Source organism: Podarcis liolepis, assembly GCF_965112155.1.
Source record: "Podarcis liolepis genome assembly, chromosome: 10".
Lineage (NCBI taxonomy): Eukaryota > Metazoa > Chordata > Lepidosauria > Squamata > Lacertidae > Podarcis > Podarcis liolepis.
The window spans coordinates 47,187,316-47,207,352 of record NC_139562.1 but is presented as its reverse complement, the minus strand read 5'-3'; the positions used below and the strand labels follow the sequence as shown (position 1 = coordinate 47,207,352).

At 40.6% G+C, this 20,037-nt stretch overlaps 1 protein-coding gene across 4 annotated transcripts in view; it reads right to left on the bottom strand.

Annotated features, from left to right (window-relative positions):
- The window catches only part of TAFA2 (TAFA chemokine like family member 2), a 151,455-nt gene that overhangs the window by 24,081 nt on the left and 107,337 nt on the right, over positions 1–20,037 (bottom strand). For all 4 annotated transcript variants that reach the window (XR_014516625.1, XR_014516626.1, XM_083463870.1 and 1 more), the window contains exons 3-4: positions 2,643–2,795; positions 1,127–1,251 (exon numbers count right to left, since the gene is read on the bottom strand). Coding sequence is in view for 2 of the 4 variants with exons in the window: in XM_083463870.1 (XP_083319996.1) it covers positions 1,127–1,251; positions 2,643–2,795 (278 nt within the window). In the remaining 2 variants the exon portion in view is untranslated. The remainder of the gene's footprint in view (positions 1–1,126; positions 1,252–2,642; positions 2,796–20,037) is intronic.

Sequence of the window (20,037 nt, the reverse complement as noted above, 5' to 3'; positions counted from 1 at the left end):
GATAAGTCCTTCACAGAAGCAGATCTGCATTTAAATCAGTCTAAATGTCCATTGCCTTTGAATACTGCTATTTTGTCGCACAACACCAAAACATCCGTGAAACAAAAGAGACTCTAATCAAAAGGAAGCTATAAGGCACTATTCTTGTACTACAGTATTGATTCTTTATGCACATCCCTATTAAATTCTTTCAGATTTGAAGCATGAGATCAACAAGATCTTAAAATATATTTATGAACTTTAGCTCTTTGGGGACTATGGAACCAAGGACAAACAGGTCCTTTGACTAGAGTTATTCTTATGTTATACATGAACATCTATGGATTATCTTCTTCTTACAAGCCGAAACAGGTTATTCATATTTGATATATTGCTGACTCTTAGTGCAGTTTCCAAATCACTTGTTCTGGGTTTGAATTAGGATTTCTGAAGATTGTGGGTGAAGTTATTTTAAAAATCTAGAGGATCTATATGTTTTATATGCTATTTATTGCGGAAGAAGTCTTGAATGGATTTGCAATTGATAAATTAATTGAATAGAGACAAAGGAATTTCTATCATAAGCTGTTCTATAGTCATACATACATGAAAGGCATGGTTTACTTCTTCCACCCCCCACAATTTAATTTGAACTGACGTGGCAGGGGAGAGGAGCAACAGGAATCTCTTGAAAAAAACTTTTTCTAAAAAAAGTTAGTGATATGGATTAATCTGTGGAAACTGAGCTGATATTAAAACAGAATGCCTTTTAGGATTTGCAGAGTTCTGGGCTTAATTTCAGACAGGTAACATAAGAACTGTAAGAAGTGAGAGCAGGGGTGTTGAAGTTGCCCATCAAAAGTTGACAACTGGACAGCTGACTGAGCAGGTGCACAAGTCTCACCTGGTCTTCCCAAATATGGTGCTCGTATTTAAATTCATCATTAATTCTAAATGCATATATATCAGGCATAGCCAAAATGGTTCCTGCCATAAGCTATTAAGACTACAGCTCCCATCATTTCTGACCCTGAGACATACTGACTTGGACTGAGTTGAAGTCAGGTTACAGATGCATTTTATATGCAGATCTCTGTCCTCTTTACTGGTGATGCAACAGCTGCCAGACAGGTGTCAAGGTACTTACCCTTGTTGTTTTCACTTTATTGCCGGAAGAACAACTCCATCCTTTTCGATCTGGAAGAACTTTGCATTCTTCCCCTTCAAGACATGGCTGCATGTGGCACCACCATTTTTGTTCCACTATTGAAGCTAGAGAAGAAGAAGAAGAAGAAGAAGAAGAAGAAGAAGAAGAAGAAGAAGAAGAAGAAGAAGAAGAAGAAGAAAGGCATGCTGTTGTTTTTTTTTATATTGGTGCTATTTTTAACTTATTCCATGGAAATATTGTCAGGGCAATATTAGCCAAGTCATAAATGTCAACTATGATCTGCATTGTTTTAACAATAAATAAATATATGCATTACGAAATCAAAATGAAAATTGCATATATGTGAATTTGAACAGCAATCAAAATGACATTAACCAACAACGGGGCAGAAAAATGACCCGGAATTATGAAATGTTTGGCTTATTTTCAACATGTCTCTCTTTGGAATGGCTTAAAAGCCTCTCACATCTATTTACAGTGGTGCCTCGCAAGACGAAAATAATCCGTTCCGCGAGTCTCTTCATCTAGCGGTTTTTTCGTCTTGCGAAGCAACCCTATTAGCGGATTAGCGCTATTAGCGCTTTAGCGGTTTAGCGGCTATTAAAGGCTTAGCGGCTTAGCGGCTAAAAGGCTATTAGCGGCTTAGCGGCTTAGAAAAAGCGAAAAAAATCGCAAGACTCGCAAGACGTTTTCGTCTTGCGAAGCAAGCCCATAGGGAAATTCGTCTTGCGAAGCGCATCGAAAAACGGAAAACCCTTTCGTCTAGCGGGTTTTTCGTCTTGCGAGGCATTCGTCTTGCGGGGCACCACTGTAAATGGCTTTCAGAATTCGCATTTCTCCAGTTTCATTGAGTTGCTCTCATGTTAAAAGATTCATTATATTCTATGTTTTCGGCCTATATTTCTTAACACTTGAACATTCAGGTCTAATGTGTCTGGAATAAATGTATTCTCAAAAGATGATATAGTTACTGTTTCTGTGATAGCTGACATCGCAGCACCACGAAAACACAAGCTTTTTGCAGAGCAGGCAAAGGAACATGGACCATCTAAAAATCTCTCTACCGAATGCAAAGAAAGCATTTATTTCTTTGTGCTGCTCTCATGTTAAAATGACTTCCTTGCCTTGATTTTTCTTCTTTGTGGCAAAAATAATATAAAGGAAATGTGAAACAGCAGCTCATGGAGCAAATGCGCTGATGTAGCTTTAGCAGCAGATATTAAAATGAGCGAACTTGATACAGCCGTATGGGCGCTCGGAGTTTTACATCAAGTTGTGTTTCCCTAGAGGTTTCATTTCACAGCCAGGCTTGGTAATTCACTTTCAAATCTCCAGCTATTGTTCACCTTGGGTATATATATATATACCTCCAAAGAACTCTCAATATCCTCCTTATCACTATAAATATTGGCAGGATTAAATGAAAGGCAATCGCTTAAAGAACTCGGCAGAGCATGACTCGAGAGGGAAGAACAAACCACAGAATGTGCCGCACCATCAACGCAAGAAGGAGCTGCTCGTGTGGTACCTGCTACCTGCCCGGGGAAGCAGGAGCACTTGACGGTCTGCGATCTTTCTTCTATCTTGTTCTTATTACAACATCGGTGGAGAGCCACCACTTCACAAGTTCCAGTTTTAACATGGTGAGCTGTGGAAACAAGAGGTTGACATTCATTTATTTATTTTGCACAATTTCTTTAAAAGCAGAAACGCATCAACTTAAGAGGCCGTCTGCACTGTAGATGTCGTCAGAAAGGTCTGTGCTAAGGGAAGGGCTTATCTTGCTTCCTAGGCTGAGATACCTTATAATTACCTTATTGCTCAGAACACAACAGCTATTTTGGGGCAGGAACATTGTATGTTTGGCCTCGAGTGGCTGGCTGCAGGCAGAGAAGACAATATGATCAGAAGAATAGCGTTCAGAAAATAGTGAAGAAAGTTGGCAGTATGGAGTGCTCCTGCTTCGGGTTCTAGACAGCCAGCCATGCCCTTTTCCAAGCAACTCCATTCCAACCTCCAACCCCCTCCCCCAAGACACTCAGCATTCTGTGCCCATTTGTCAGTCTTCATTAGATTGGGGTGTTTTTTTGGTGTGGGTGTGGTGGGTAGGGTGTTCCCTTAGGACAGAGCTTTCCAAATTGTGTGTTGTGACACATTAGTGTGCCAGCTGCAGTGTGTAGGTGTGTTGTGTGAAACCTGCTCGCATTTCTCCTAGGGGTGCAAAGGGGTTAGTTTAACCTCCGGTTTGCTAGTAAAACTGAATTACTGTGTCACAAAATGATGCATGTCCAAAAAGTATGTCACCAACTTGAAAAGTTTGGAAAGCTCTGCCTTAGGGTTTCCCCCCACCTTACAGATTTCTTGTACTTTGTAAAATTTGGGGTTCCCCCAGGCATACTGATACCATCTTATTATTGGTGGCCCCGTCTTAGCTGAAAATTTCAGCTCTAATGCAGATGAATGTACTGCAAACATATTTCCTGATAGTGTAAAAACTGGAGTTATTTCAAGAAGTACCACAGAAAACATTTCATTCTGGAAAATGTCGGCACATGTGTTTTTCAAAGGGGGGAGGGGATAAGTGTGTCAGCCTGTAAAGAAACATTTAATTTCTTAAAATATAATTTAAAATATAACCCAGCTTTCCAAATGCATTTTGCTCAAGGCAACTAACAATACACAAAATAACATATAACGGACAACAAAAAGGATGAGATTAAAAACAGCAGGCCGCAAAAACTAAAAGCTGTAAACCAAAACAGAATAAAGGCAGTGAGAAGTCAACCAAGCAACCCCAAAGCTTTCTGAAACAGAAAGTTCATCATCATCATCATCATCATCATCATCATCATCAGGTACAAGGAACGGTTCGGAAACCAAGGTGCGGAAGCAGCGCCAGATGTTCGGCTTCCAAAGAACGTTCTTAAACCGGATCACTCACTTCCGGGTTTGTGAAGTTTGGGAACCGATTTGTTCGACAACTAAGCCGTTCGACTACCAAGGTACCACTGTAATAGGACAGGCCTCCCTGGGCAGAGTCTAATCACACTACCCAATAAGGCTCTCTGGTGCAGTCCCACCAATCCTGTTACTTTTACATGTTTACCATCTTTCATGTGAAAATTTATCATCTGTGTTTCTTCCTCACTCAACTGACCACGTATTTTGGGAAATGAGAGGGGAGGCATTGCAAATTCTTCACATGCCAATAAGCTTCTTGCTGGAGAGATGTAAAACCTCTGTTTGCTATCCATCGATTAAAAAAAAAAGGTTTTCTCCCAATAACAGTTTTGAAATATTTTGTTGCAGATGATGCTTTGCTAGGCCAAGTATTATTTTGTTCTGTATTAGACTTATGGGATGCACGCTCAATATGATGAACAATGCCGAGAGTGGAAAATCAAACATATTCAGACAGTATCAATATTGTCTCTAGTTCAAGGTGAATGTTAATGACACAAAATACCATGATATACCAACTGAAAGGAATTGGTAGCTTACAGGAAAAAGCTTCCAGTTCAGGGATCCAGTATTTCTGCAAAACAAACAAACTAACAGATGCTAACTTCTCTTTTAAACAATATAAGGAAGCAGGACAGCCAGTTTCTTGGGAAGTGTGATGGATGCAGAATATTCAGGATGGAATATCATTATGGAAGGACCTGAAAACAACATTATTTATTCAAACAGACTGGCAGAGTTTAGGACTTGGCCCCTAAGTGCTTAGAAAGACTTGGACAGCCCCAGAACTTGAATGTGAAGTCCAGCTAACAACATTTCTAAAATAGAATATACTAACATTTTGTTTCCGCAACACGGACTTGACATATAATGTCTTGTCAGTTACATTTTGATTAACATGCTCATGATAAATTAACTTTATTGAGTAATCAAGACCTGAAAATAGAGGCACAGTCCTTTTTGTGGAAGACATGGGTTGATGGTGGGATTTATACATTAGATCAGTTAATAGGATCAGATGGAGAATTTTTGCCATTTGCAGTTTTGCAGTTTAGGTACCACTTATCCACTACTGCTGAATGCTAGCGTCTTCAACTAGAGCAGTTTTAGAGTCTATTTTTGGACTGTTAGCTTTGAGTGCCTCAGCATCTACTGTGCTGCTGGAGGAAATAAATGGATATTCGCAGAAAACTAAACCCATTAATAGCTGTTTATAAATGTTTATTGGAATGCTGTAAATTGAATGTTCAGGAACTTAGAGGTGAATGGAAACAGAGAGTTTGAGTGTTCCATTAAAGTTCCTTTAGCATCCATATGCAGGGTTTCTTTAAATTTAAAAATGAGATTGACCCAACAAAAGCGGATGTTTAGAGTATACTATACTTCATGGCACCTCAACAAGAAGGTATTGTTTGATTCACAAAGTTGTTGGCAATGTAATGTTGAAAATGCCTATTCCAGAACAGATGAAGAGCCTGCTGGATCAGGCCAATGACCCATCTAGTCCAGCATCCTGTTCTCTCACACACCCCAGCCAAAGCAGGCACATGTCTGATAGTAATTCTCTACTGTGAAAAGCACACACCTAACAGCATCCTAAGGTGCCCCAGATACACATACACACACACCCTTGAATGGATGTCCATGCACTCTTAAACTATATACCTGTGGTGGGGACAAACAGATGGACAACTTAAGTGGATTCTGAGAGCCCTTATGTGTCAGGATGCTGTCAGCAGCTCCCAGCTGGTTGCCCAGAAAAGAGAGAGACTATAGAACCCAGCCTCTTGGGTAATGGCGTTGTCCTAAGTGAATTCCACCCCCCTTCTCTCCCACTTCCTTATTCGTCATTCTCATCATCTCTACGGGTGCTGCTACATGCCCTCTGTCTTTGAGCTCTTTGCTCTCCTACTTTCAAGGCTCGCCAGGTTCTGGGGGTGGGGTCTGGAAAGCTTTCCAATGACACTGTGTCTATCAGCAGTCACCTCGCTTCCTCCTCCTCCTCCTCTCCTATTATTTCCCAACTTTCCCCCTCATTTGCCTATGAGCTGTGACCTCCTGCAAACCACTGTTGTGAATCTATACTGTCTTCCTCTTGCTCCTCCCTGAAAGGGTCAGGTTGTGGAGGCAGTCTCCACCATTCCTCCTCTGCCCAGTCCCTGACATTATGGTGGCAAAAAGATTTATATTGCAAGGTGTTAAGTTGTGGGTGAACATATCAGACGACACAGCGATTCTCCAAACAGCTCTTGTTTATTCACAGGTCAGAACAGAACTGAACTGAAGGGTTCAGCCAGCCTGCTTATATAGAGCTCCAGTACAACGTAACTGTAACAACTTTCTGTAACTATCCAATCACTGAACGTCACTTTCGATCCCTTATTTGCATATGTGGACCTGAGTAAAACTATCTACAGTATCCCCTGCTGGCCCAGGGTGAGAACTTCAGTACATAATACAAGGCTGTATGATCTCACTGCCCTTTCTTCATTTGAACTTTCGTCTAGACACCAATTTGGACTATTAATTTAAAACAGGATTGATGGAATATTCTTATTGATAATGTCAGCCTGCCATTGATTCTTGTTTAAATGACGACGACAACAACTACAACAACAAGTTTTTCTTCTCCCGCACCCTTCTGCCCCATTACACTTGCTAATAAAAAACTGAAGGACAACCCCCATACACAACATGGGCTTTCAAATGGACTTTGGTGGTCATGAACTGAGCTGTGGACAGATGGAGTGCTTTGGAGCTTTCAATGGATTGGCATTTGCCACAAAAAGGCAACCCTGTTGTATAAGCTGTGTGGTTAATAATTACCACAAAAATTGTGCTGCAGAAAACTCTGGCAAATTGTAACTCTTATTCTTCTGGAAGGCAGAATTACAATAAGGTAGAACGAAACTTAACTCTTGAGACTGGAAGGAATAGCCATGGATATTGGCCTTCATATTTCAGATACTAACAAGCAGGTCTCCTTAATCTCAGCCTTGTTTTATGCGTAGATCATGCAGTGCTTTCTATTGCTATGGCTGGTCATTAATTTATCACTTTTAGAAAACTGTGTGATGACCACAAGTTGCTGGCTTTTGGGGAGAGGCTGTGAATCAGAGAAAGATCGATAGCTCAATAGACACAACATGATTGGTAGAGCAAAGGTTCTATGTTCAGTTCCCCACATCCCCACTTAAAAGGATTATGGGCTGTGGGGCTGGAAACACCTCTAGCTCAGCCTTACAGAGCAACGGCCTGTCAAAGTACTGGAGTAGACAGACTAAACGTATAAGGAAACTTCATGTATTCATAGGCACAAATAGAAACAAATGAAGCCATCAAGTTGGATGCTCATTCATGTGCACTAACTCACAAGCCTGGAAATTTATGTTGTCAAACAATAAATCTCAGCAAACAGGACAGCAAAGAATTAGCAGAAATGTAAATTTTGGTCCCTTTCTACTCTTATAGTACAACTCTATATTCAGACGCTTATTCCCTGGTAAGCATGTAAACCTTAGTGAGCTTTGGCCCTACTTCCCCTTCTCTCTGAAATTCTTATTTACATTCTGGGTTGTCTCACTGATTCTTAAGACTTCGTTTGCTTCCACACAATTCTATTTAATAGTTTTTACACAGCACAACTGGCTCCCTAGAGATGCCACATCCCACCTTCTAAGCAGAAATCAAGCACCACCTATATGCACCAACGGGCACCTGAAATGCAAGCTATTTAGTATATTTAGTTTGTTGTAAAACACTTTGAAAACAAATTAGTGCTGAAATAAAAACTTTAAAGGCTGCAGATTTCTCATTCTTTAGCCATTAGTGAGAATGAATGGGACGTCTTTAGGTTTTCATGCCAACGTAATCAAATTAAACAGAATGGTCAATTAAATTTATGAATGCATTTCAAAGGATGATGGTGCGGAAGTGCATTTCAATAGATTAGATTAGATCAGTGAATAATCTAAACAACAGATTAGACCAATGAATAACCAGATTTCCCAATAAAGTGCAAAACAGAAATGTAACTTTCATTCGATTTTTAATGAAGACAAACAACAACTTTCCATATAAGAAATGCCTACATTTCAATGCAATAAAATTCATAGAAGTTCAAAAGTTTGCTTAATTTGATACTACATTAAGTAGTATCCAAGGAGAAATTAGGGAAGAGGGGCAATACAACTCACAAACAAAAAAATATTGTATATTCTAAATGTCCTGGACTTCAAAAGATAAACTGATAGGATGAAAATAAACCTATTAAGTCACTAATGCACAGGCCACTATCTTATGTGTGGACCCAACAGCATCTTGCACAAACCAGAAAGCATTTCAACTCACTCAAGGAAGTGAAGGGGTTCTGTGACTTTTGCCTATTTCACCTTCCTGCTTCAAACTCCTTTGCTGTTCTGGAAAGTTCACAAACAGAACTGGGGGAGGCACATCAGGTTAAGCGGGAAGCTAAGAAAGCCCCGTTCCAGGGATCCATCTCTTCTCATGGAAGTTAGGAACCATGCCTTATTGGAAAATATGGGCCCATTAGATATATTTCTCTCCACCCTGCACTCCAGATATTTCCCTATTATTAATTTAGCTCAACCCACAACCCAAGTTCTCCAACTCTTCTCACTGTTTTAACAATCATTAGCTGACAATAATTAAATAACGATTCGTATTAGTCATCCAAAGTATCTAAAATCCCACACAGAGAAGTAATGAAATCTCTTAGAAGCCATTTTGGCATAGAAGGGGTATATAAAATAAAATGATGATGATGATGATGATGATGAGTTCTATGGATTTTGGAGAACCCATACACAATTGTTTAACAATGATAGCCACACAAGCTTAAGGTTACACTATGATGATAGTAATTTCCACATCGATTAATGATAAGGCAGGTGTCTGCCTCTATCTGCCTTAATAAGGCTTCCCGTCAGTTCACTATTACACACACTTTAAAATAAAAATGCTGACATTTTATGGACTGTACAATAATAATAAAAAAACTAGTGTGACTAAAATGTTTTTTCAACTCACAGCCCGAATCAGCATGTTATTATTTCGTAACCAGATTGTGGCAGGTTGGTTTTTCCCCAAAACACAATGAATGTTTGCTTAGTTCATACTGATTGACATGGAAAGCAAATGTAGGCTATCTTTCCTCTACACTTCAGCAATCTCGATATGTCACGTCTGTCTCAATGTGTCACTCCAAAAAGCAAGACCATGCAGTTTTTTATAGCCTTGCTGCATAATCTTTAAATGTTTGCGGTTGTTCTAGTCACTCACCATGGTTCTGGTGGACTACAAAATCCAGTGGACATAGATACTCCAGATAAAAAATTAAAATAAGTTTTCTTTGGTAAATGTAAAAAAAGAAGTCAAATACATGTATTTCTTTTACAATATATGCTGCTGCTGCTTCTCTCTCTCTCTCTCTCTCTCTCTCTCTCTCTCTCTCTCTCTCGTAAGCCACTCTTGGAATTTCATTGATCATTGAAGATTGAGGCTTACATTTTAGGAACAAATATATTCTGGGTTTATCCACACTTCATCTAAGCATGGGTCCAAGATGTTTTTCTTTCATCCTGCCACTTCCCCTGGGAATGGGCTACAACCCATTCTCTTTAAAGCAAAGTACCAACCAATTACCCTGGATTCTAGAACTAGCGCGTTGGCTTCTACGTGTTATGGGCATGTTACAAGCAGGGGGTCAGCCAAAATTTGTGCTTGCCATTGACTTTGCACCTGGGAAGGAGCAGGGTCCTGATCAGCTTTGGAGGCAATTGCAGGGACAAGATGCCATTTTCATCCTTTGACCCCTCTCACATCCAGATTTAAGCTATAGAGTGAAGGGACACTCACCGTGGCAACAGTAATGAGTTAATTTTTGGCATCCTGATCCCCACCCCAAAAAATGTGGGGTAATGGGATCATCCATGAGCAAACTCTGGAGTTCTGTCAAAATGACTGGATGCACTTCATCATTTTGTTCTTCAAAGCTCACCATAAAATGTGGTTTGTTGTGCTCCTTCTTCTGAAGCTTTCTTACCATTTCTGGTGTGGTTGTGGCTAATGTTGCCTTGCCAGCTTCAAGACTTGGTTGTACTGGCAAAACTGCAGTTAATGTGTGCAGAGGTATGCCCCCATCTGAGAACAAAACTGAACATTTAAAAAGTGGGTTTGGAATATATTTGGGGCAGGGGGAGCAATCAATGCTAGTTGAGGAATGGGAACGAGGCCTTAGAGCTTATGGATCTTGTACAGAAGCCACTTCAAACAGTCTCTAGCATTCCAGGCTTTTGTGCCTACCCCATTATGCATGAAAAATAGATGTAAAATGTGAGCAGTCTACCATATGGATTTCTACGACTGAGTGGAGAAAATCCAACAACACAGCAAGCAGCTTCTAGGGGTCACTTCAAATGGTACAGTAAATCTTCATGTGATAACTCTGATTCATGCAGCAAGATGTTGTACAATGCTTCCATGGAACAGCCACCTCAATAAGTATATTTCACATATAAAGACAGCTTCCATTTCTCATAGATAGATGATAGACAGATAGATAGATAGATGATAGATAGATAGATGATAGATAGATAGATAGATAGATAGATAGATAGATAGATAGATAGATAGATAATAGATAGATAGATATAGATATACAAGATTCAGCACATTTTAAAAGAAATTACTTTTATTTTGTTAATTGCTTGGCAGAAAAGGCAACTTACAGATTAAAAGAAAAACTATTATCATAAATTGTTTTACATAGATGCTTTTCAAAGCTTCACCAATCCTTTTTTTTTTGTCATTCTATTAGCATTGAGGGAAGAAAAGACAGCGGTCACCATCTTCTCTTCATCCCAATATCACTAAAATAATGCTACATTATGATGAATCAGAGGCATCGTGCAGGGATATGGCAGTCCGCAAGGCTGCTGATCATAGCTCCATCACTGCTTCTGATACTAGAGCAACTAACTTTAAAAAGTGAAGGGGGGAGAGCCACAGCCACCACTTGTGTTCACAAAAGCCCCATTTTCCCAGCTATAACTATTTTAAGTATTTACCTTCCTCCACCCTCACCTCAAAACCCTGAAAATGCCACCCCACTTTTGCAGCTTGCAAGCAAGGCTGCATAAGTAGGAAGGCATTTTTTGGCTAAGTGCTGAAACAATAAATAGGCAACAATACCACATAACGGTAACATGGGGGGTTGCTTTTGTGCTATATGAATTTTCACAGCATTGCTCCAACAGGGTTAGAAGTGTGGCAATGGGAAGATTTAGCAAATATGCATATTTCTAACTGCAGGCACCCAATGCCTCTACAAATACCGCCTGGTATATTAACGGAAAGCAGTTTTAGAAGCCCCAAAGTGGGTCTTGGTATGTGTTAAACTCGAAGATGTTGAGGCTGGAAGAGCTGCCTCTGCAACACAATTAGCCTACTTAGTCCAGGTGGCTGAAGGATGGCAAAGAGAGTTCTTATGACAACACACTGCAGAAAAAAGTGCCTTTTCAACCTTTAGAAGAAGAAAAACAACCAGCTAATGAATAGTTTGCCATGGTGATGTTGCCAAACCTGCTGCACTGTGCCAGGAATAAATCTCATTCATCATCTTCGCTGCCAACCACCAGTTACTGCCATCTGCACACAAAGACTTTTGCCCCCTTGGCAAAAAATCAAGGATAACTGTATTGTAATTGCATTCTCAGGAAGAAAGCTCCCTAACGGTCAACAGAAAAGATTGAGATATCCAACGTGCACCAAAAATATGCAGAACTTGACTTTGTGGTCAGTTATCTCAGTTAAGTGGTAAGGAGGGAAATGCACTGGATTAATAGAAATAGCTGGCTCAGATTCATCTGGGCACCTAAACTTTAGGAAAAAAATCAATCAACCAGACGGAGCACTTCATGTAGAATCTTTTGGACCAGCATTTTCAGCCATCTGATTTTATCCATTTTGGCTTAGCAAAGATAATTTCATTCACACACACTTTCAGTATTGGTCAGTAAATGTTGCTGGCAGAATCCTGTCACTTCTCCTTTTAAGGGTTATGGCTACCTTTCATGGTGGAGGTTACAAATCATAATTTGCTGGGCAGTATAAATAATGTGAGCCCTGGGAATCCAAAAATAGCATCAACGTTTATAGCAAATGTGGATGTCTCTTCCAAAACGCATTTGTCAAAATACTTAATTTTCAAATCTCCTTTAGTATGAATATCTTAATTTTTTGCCTCACCTAGAAACCTTAAAATGGATTTGTTTCACTTATGAATTTTGACCAATAGTCTCAAAAGCAACATATAATTATAAAACAACCAACCTACATACATGAGAAAATCAAAACATTACATTTTAAAAAAAACATAAATAAAACAAGGACAAGCAGCAGCAATAATCAGTAGTCAATAAATACTAAAACAAAAAACAAAAAAGGTATTGTCTTAGAAGAGAATAATGACCACTTTGGTGAGTAATAAAGGTATCGCTGCAATGAAAATAATACAGGTACCTCACAAATCTGCCAATGAAAGGTGCTCCAAAGATGGGGCATCATTCTGCGAGAAGAAACATGCACTCACACATTTAAAATCAACGGAATTCATATGGCGCTGACTTCCCAAACCTAGTGAATTGTAGGCCAAAACATTGGAAGGGCAGTGTCAGGGACTGGACAGAGGAGGAAAGATGGAGACTGCCTCCCTCTCCTGAACCTTCCAGAGAAGAGGAAGATGGTATAGATTTATAAGCAGTGGTTTGCGGAAGGTCACGGCTCAGAGGTAGATGGGGGGCAAAGTTGGGAAATGATGGGAAAGGAGGAGGGGGAAGCAGAGCTGGAGCAGCTGGCTGACACATTATCACTAGAAAGCATTCCAGACCTCCCTTCTCTAAGAACCTGGCAAGCATTGAAAGTAGGAGAGCAAAGGGCTCGGAGGCAAGTGGCTCTAAGTGGCCACCATAAGGTGGGTGCTGCTGCTGATGTTGAGGAGAGAAGGGGTGTAGATTACTTGGAGCAACGCCATTGCTCCAAGAGGTTGCATTTCTAAGCCTCTCTCTGTGAATATTGAATAAAAGATATTGTTAAGAGCTTTCCTTGTCTATCTCTTCCTGGCAGCCTACCATGGCGGGGGGGGGGGCGGAGATTGGATTCCCTGATGCCTCATAGGCAGTAGGTTGGGGGAGGCTGCTACAGGGTGTGGGGTGGGAGCCCATAATTTAGTAGTAGAACATCTCTGCTTTCCATGGAAAAGGTCCCAAGTTTAATCCCATACATCTCCAGGTAGGGTTGGCAGAAAGTGTGCAAAGCCACAGCCAGGCGGTGTGGACATTTGTGAGTTAGGTGGACCAATAGTCTGATTCCGTTTCAAATGAAATGTAAATGGTGAAAGTTGCAAATCTCACCGAGACATAAAAGTAATGCTTACCACATACAATGTTCATTGTTTTCTCTCTCTCTCTCTCTTGATGGGCCATGTGCCCATCAAAGTCTGAGCTCAGCAAGAAGAAGCCACCTTCAGGTTTGAAGGAGTGTTGAAAATAAACTGGCAGAAATAGTTTGTATTTTCATTAGTACTCCAGCAGACAGGCTGTGGCTTTATGGGACAAACCACATTATTTTATTGGCAGTATGGATCATATTTTATGTGTTGTTGTTTTCAATTGCCTAAATGTAAACAGCAGATATCATCGAATACAAATACAACAGAAGTATATCATTCTGGATCATCGCTCAGCTTTGTATTACAAAAAACTAATATCTACACTGAACTGAGGCACATTTCAAGTAAAAACATGAGAGACAAGCCTATTGAAAATTAGAAATGCTTGATGCAGTCCTCATATGGAGGACTGTACCACCTCAGTTTACATGGTAATTTTTGAGCATTAAGCAGGAACACTTTCTAACATCAGCCTGTGTCAAAATTCAGTTAACACAGTCCTTGCATGAAAAATATAACACCACAATTAAATTTGTTGGAATCATCCACGGGAGTGTATAGGCCAAACAGAGAATCACATCAGATTAACATCAGGCACTAAACCATCATAAACATGTTGCATATGCTCATATTAATCACTCTTTCAATATTGATCAGAAAATTAAATTTAAAGCGAAATATAACACTTCTCATCCGTGTTTACAACCAAGTCCTGTCCAGAGGCTATTAGAGCGAACTAGGCTTCAATGGGCTCCGTGTCATAGGAACATAATGGCAACAGCTCAGTAGCAAATGATAGTGGAGATAAGCTGAATTTAATCTGGGCGAAGACTTCCTCAAAGCTCTAGAGACATGTGAACATGAAGCCCACTTCCTGCATATTTGCATATCTGCACCCTCTTCGAAAAAATAAAAAAAAGTAGTGAAAGGCAGCATGAGCCCTTAGACTTAAGTACAAAGAAATATTCTTTCCCTCCGCTAGCTGTTCCTTCTAAAGGAGTGCAATCTGATCCAGAACAGGTTGCCACAGAAAACACCTATCAACAGTGCCTCCATTTTGTTTATTGGCCCTTATTGGCCCTTTGCTGCCTCCAGGCACTTATCCAATACTTGCAGACACGCTTGATTGAGATGAAATGTAGCATTTCAATTGACCGAGATGAAATGTAACATTTCCATGTTTCTTATTGTTCTTGCTTTGTTTAAATATTTTTTGTAGGATGCACACCAAGTAATAGCTACTGGGATCCAAGAAATTTAATTATTAGTAAATAAACTCCATTCGCCTCTTACTTGTGGTTTCAGATCGAGTTTAAGTTGATCTGTTATATGTGTACAACTGCATGATTTGTCTGGTCATCTCTTTCACTCCTGTAATCTTTAAAAGTATGGATGCCCTCACTTAAAGTAGCTGCAACTGCATTTTTGGAAATGGTGTAAAGCAAGTGTGGTCAGGGCTCATCCATTCTTTTACCGCTGAGTTGGAACACAAGTCTATCTGCAGAAAATCCAATTGACATTTGTTCTGATTCAGTGGTAAACAGCACATTTTCCTGGGGGAAACGGTGAGACAAAAGACCTCTCAAACCTGTGCTTGGAAAGCACAGGAAAATTAGAAGTGTTTATAAGCCCTCAATTAAACTAGAATAACCCTCCCTCTCCATATTTAAATACACCTCCTACAAAGTATAAACAACCCCCTTATAAATACTGCGCTCATTTTTAATATTTTACTTTTCAGCTGTTTCTGCATAATTTCAGACATTTCAGAAGACTTGCCTAACTCAACAGAGTTTTGAAAAAGCTTCGTAGGCTATCCTACACCTCAGCTTGCTCACTGGGGGGAAAAGTCTTAATTTTTAAAGTTCAACTTCATTCAGCAGGCCTCAGGCAAAGCTGTTTGATGAGCATAGTCAGGGGAATAGCTCTACTCAGACCTTCAGGGGAGGAAAGGGGGCTAACAAGACACACCACTAGTCTTGTGAAATCCTCTCTTTTAAAGCGATCTCCCTTGGTATCACCTTCCCTCCGTATTATCGATCCCATATAAATACTGAGTCTCTTAAGTCATAGGCCTGATGAATCAATAGCATACCTAAATAAAGTCAAAGAACTAAAGTGGCCTGAGCAGGGAGACAGGTTATGGTTGAACACACACACACACACACACACACACACACACACACACACACACACACTGTATATGCTTGCAGAAGGCACCAAACAGCCTCCTGCTATTATGGGTTTTGTTTGTGGATAGGTTCTATCCTAACCCCAAGAGCTCTGTTTTAAAAGGTTCCTAAAACTCGACTGAAAATATGGAACTTCTTTCTAACATGAAATACAGTTATATCCTGATGTGTAACAACTTGCCACACTGTGACAGAACTAGTGCCTCTTACTGTGATGGAAGCTGTGTTCCTTAAAGCACTTATATCTTCCATACAATACAGGATACAGTGGTACCTTGGGTTACATACGCTTCAGGTTACAGACTCCGCTAACCCAGAAGTAGTACATCGGGTTAAGAACTTTGCTTCAGGATGAGAACAGAAATTGTGCTCCGGCGGTGCGGTGGCAGCAGCAGGAGGCCCCATTAGCTAAAGTGGTGCTTCAGGTTAAGAACAGTTTCAGGTTAAGAACAGACCTCCGGAACGAATTAAGTACTTAACCCGAGGCACCACTGTATAGATGTCCTCCTCAGCTGATGTCCCCAAAGTTTGAAATTAGCTGCTTTGGATAACAAACTTGCCCAGCTTGTAAATGCTCTGATATATTATGAATGGCGCTGTCAGGTGCTGTTGCGGTTGCTCAAGAGTAACCAGGCAAGACTCCCACCTGTCTTTTACAGGCTTTACTTTGGTGCAAACTATTTACAGCGAAGAGCGTCATAAGTTCATGTCTGGCTCAATCGCTAGCAGAATCCGGGAGTGGTCTGTTTTTGTACCTCCCGCAACATAAAAGTCTCATCACCCCCAGCCTTTTCCGCTCCTCCCTGCGCCTCAGACTACTGCGAAGGATGGGTGATGGCGGGGGCGTGCCTCCTTCCTCTCCGGCTTGCTTAGGCTCAGTGTTAAGGCTCTTCCTAGCATCCTCTGGTCCTTGCACCTCTTCTCCACTGGAGGTGGGGCTTTCTTCCTCGCCGGAAGAGGAACTGCTTCACAAGATTTTCGGAGGCTCCCTGTAACACAACTGCCCTTCTATCTCCCCCCTTTGAGCCGCTGGCAGTTCCCTGACAGGCGCTTTCTCCAAAAGTTCTTCCCAGGCTCAGAATGTAAAATGAGATGCTGTGAAATTCTGTCCATGTGCAGCCGGCGCTCAGCAGTCCAGGCATGAACAGCAGGTGCTTTGTATGCATATGTGCAAATGCTTTTAATGCAGTGCTTTACTGAAACGCAAGGCTGTCGTGATGGCTGTGTTCACTGTTGCAAGAGGTACGCCTCTGAATACCAGTTGCTGGGAATCGCAGTGTTGATCTCGGGTCTTCTGAACTAGATAGGTCTTTGCATTGATCCAGCAGGGAAGGCTCTTCATATTTTCCTGCTTACATGATAGGTAGAGGGAACAGAGAAGTGCATACAAGCAAGCAAGCAGGTTGGTGGAGCTATTATGCAGTACAGAAATACTGGTTTGCTGGAGAAGGGGCAGGGATCTCTATCCTTTCTTTGTTATTCCCCAGCTGGCTAGCTAGCTAGCTAGCAAACAAGTTATTTTGCATCTTAGGAAAGTTGGGGGGCTTATATACAATTATTTATTTACTAGGTCAAACCTCTTCCTCTTGCCGATTGCTATAAACTACATGATCAGTACATCCAACCAAGGCAGCTTTTTGTTTGGTACCTTTTCAGTCAGCTCTCTTGATAATTATACTTTCCAATGATTTATTAGTTATTTATATGCTGCTTAATTGCCAATATGGCTTTTCAGTGGTTATTGTTTCCCAGACACACACACACACACACACACACACACGTTTCTTGCTCCCAGGTGGGTTAGTCTGGGGAGTGGTGAATTTCAATTTCCAAGCGGTGTCCACCATGGCTTGTATTAGGAACTACCATTTCTACATCCTCAGTCAGGAAGATGCATGCAGCACCATCAGTTCACATAACATTATTAGCCAGAAAAGAATTCTTAGAAAACAAATGAGGGTTTTTGTTTTCCCCCTGAATGAAAAAGCTCCTTATTGTGGAACTAATTCAGACTGTTCTCCTTCCATCTTCATAATCTCATCTCTCTCAGTTCCTGCCTCTCTGCATGTCATCATACATGACACAACTTTATAGAAAGAAGGCGTTAACAGAGATACTTCTGACAGGCACATTTAAAGATGTGTATCCTTAGGCTCTTAAATTTTGGGTGATTTTCAAAAATCTGATTATCCTAGGGCAAGCTTGCAGGATGCTCCCTCTCAAGAGTTTGGTGAATTCTCTCTGTTAAGTAAGCACCTATTTTGCTTATCCACACAGGTATCCTTCTCTTTAACAAACAGTACAAATTCACAAATGTCCAGTGGGGGAGGAGATATCTATTTCATAAGGTGAGATTAAAAGGTAATAGAAAATACTCTGACAGCAGAGATAACATACACAGATAAATTAGCTGAATCTACCAAGGAACTAATAAACATGGCTGTGAATAAGCACAGGTATGCACACCCCTTTTTGGGGCTGGTGCCCAATTTGAACTGTGAATTGATGGATCCATTTTTTTTATCAAACCAAGAGAGACAGTGTTGCTAAACCAAGAAAGGCAGTGTCAATAAACTCTAGCTCGGCAGCTTTCGCCTCTGGATGTTAAAACATCCTTTGCTTAAGTATATAGGCCAGAAACGGAAAACCCTGAAAGAATTAAATGCAATGTGGTCCAACAGTCTTTGTGCCATTCTGCCATTTTTATAATATTCAATTATTATCCAGTGCTGAAGCTGACCTATTTCATGCCTCTCTTGGCCCAGAAAAAGCAAACAGAATACACAGCAAAAGGGCAAGAGTGTGAGAGGTAGAAAAGAAAAACTTTGTACGGTTTCTTCTGCTTCAGATATTCAAAGGAAGCAGCAAGAAGGAAAGCACAAGACATCTGTACTTTCTTCTTCCATTTCTAGGTCTCATGCAAGGAAAGAGATGTATATGTACACTGTGGGAGATACATATTCTGTCAATGTGGGGTAGGTAGAATATACATTTCTTCACACAGGGCAAGACCCAAAAGGTCATATGGGGTATAAGATTAGCTGTAATACTATAACACTAATGACACAAGCTTCAACTTTGTTTCCTCTGCATCACAGCCTTGATGTAATTTAAAAGTAGGGCTGCTGTAACCTTCAACTGTGAAGCAATGCTTTTTTAAAAAAGGAAAAGAAGTCTGTAGTCACTCAAATAGCTGTGCTGAGAAAATGCTACAGCGCTTTGGGAATTGCTGATAGTCAAGAGCAAATTTATGGTTATTTTTTATCTCTCCCATTTGCCACCAGTCAAGCTACCCTTAAGTGTGTATTTCCTTGAAAGCCATACATAGGAACAGAAAACATACTGGCTGACCTAAATGTCAATACTGTATACTTATTAGGCTGAAGTTATAAGCCAGAAGGGAGCCAATGCTTGAATTCTGAGGTAAAAAATTGTTGGTTTTAGTGACATCCATGATCTTTAGCAAGATTTATGTCCTGCAACTATTATGTTTGCCTTTAGAAACATGATTTGGCTCTGAGAATGCATAATCATTATTGTCGTGATCATCATAACAGTTGTTTGTTATTTGAGCTAATTATTATATTGTTACTCAACAATCAAACAGGCCATTCACACCTGTTGAGTCTGTGGTCCTGGTTATTTCTCTGAAGTAAGCCTGATAGCCACCCATAGTGGTGTCTTGCCTACGGTGCCTAAACGTAAATTGCACCATTTAAACAAAAGCAGTAGCACACCTATAGGCATTGCTAACAGCACGTGGAAGACAAACGACTTAGTGTGCTATGTAGCCACTTTGTGTTTTTGACTTCTCGGCTGAAAAGAGAAATGGACCTACTAGCAATTCAAATGCCTTTCCTGCCTGTTGCCTTCCACAGCCACTTTCTTCTCTCTCTCCAACTAATAAAAGTTAACAAAGCACCCCACCACCAAATGTGGCACCCCACCTTTCAAATTAAGATGGGATGGGTTTCCACCCACCCACCCCTCTGCTACATTTTGTGGATGGAAAGAGCAGGCAATCTGTGTCGCGCAGCAGTAAATTAATCAACGCAGCGTTTTCTTCATAAACAGAATAAAACTTTTACTTGAGAAAACAAAGTTGTTCATAAACAGCATAGTTAAAGAGCATACACAGAGGCACAGTCTTAGTTACTTATTTACTAGTCCTGGAGCCACTTTGTCTGCAACAACACAACACACACACTGGCTGAGACACACAGACTGAGGCCCACAGAGAGTCTGACTACCTTTACAGTGGTGCCTCG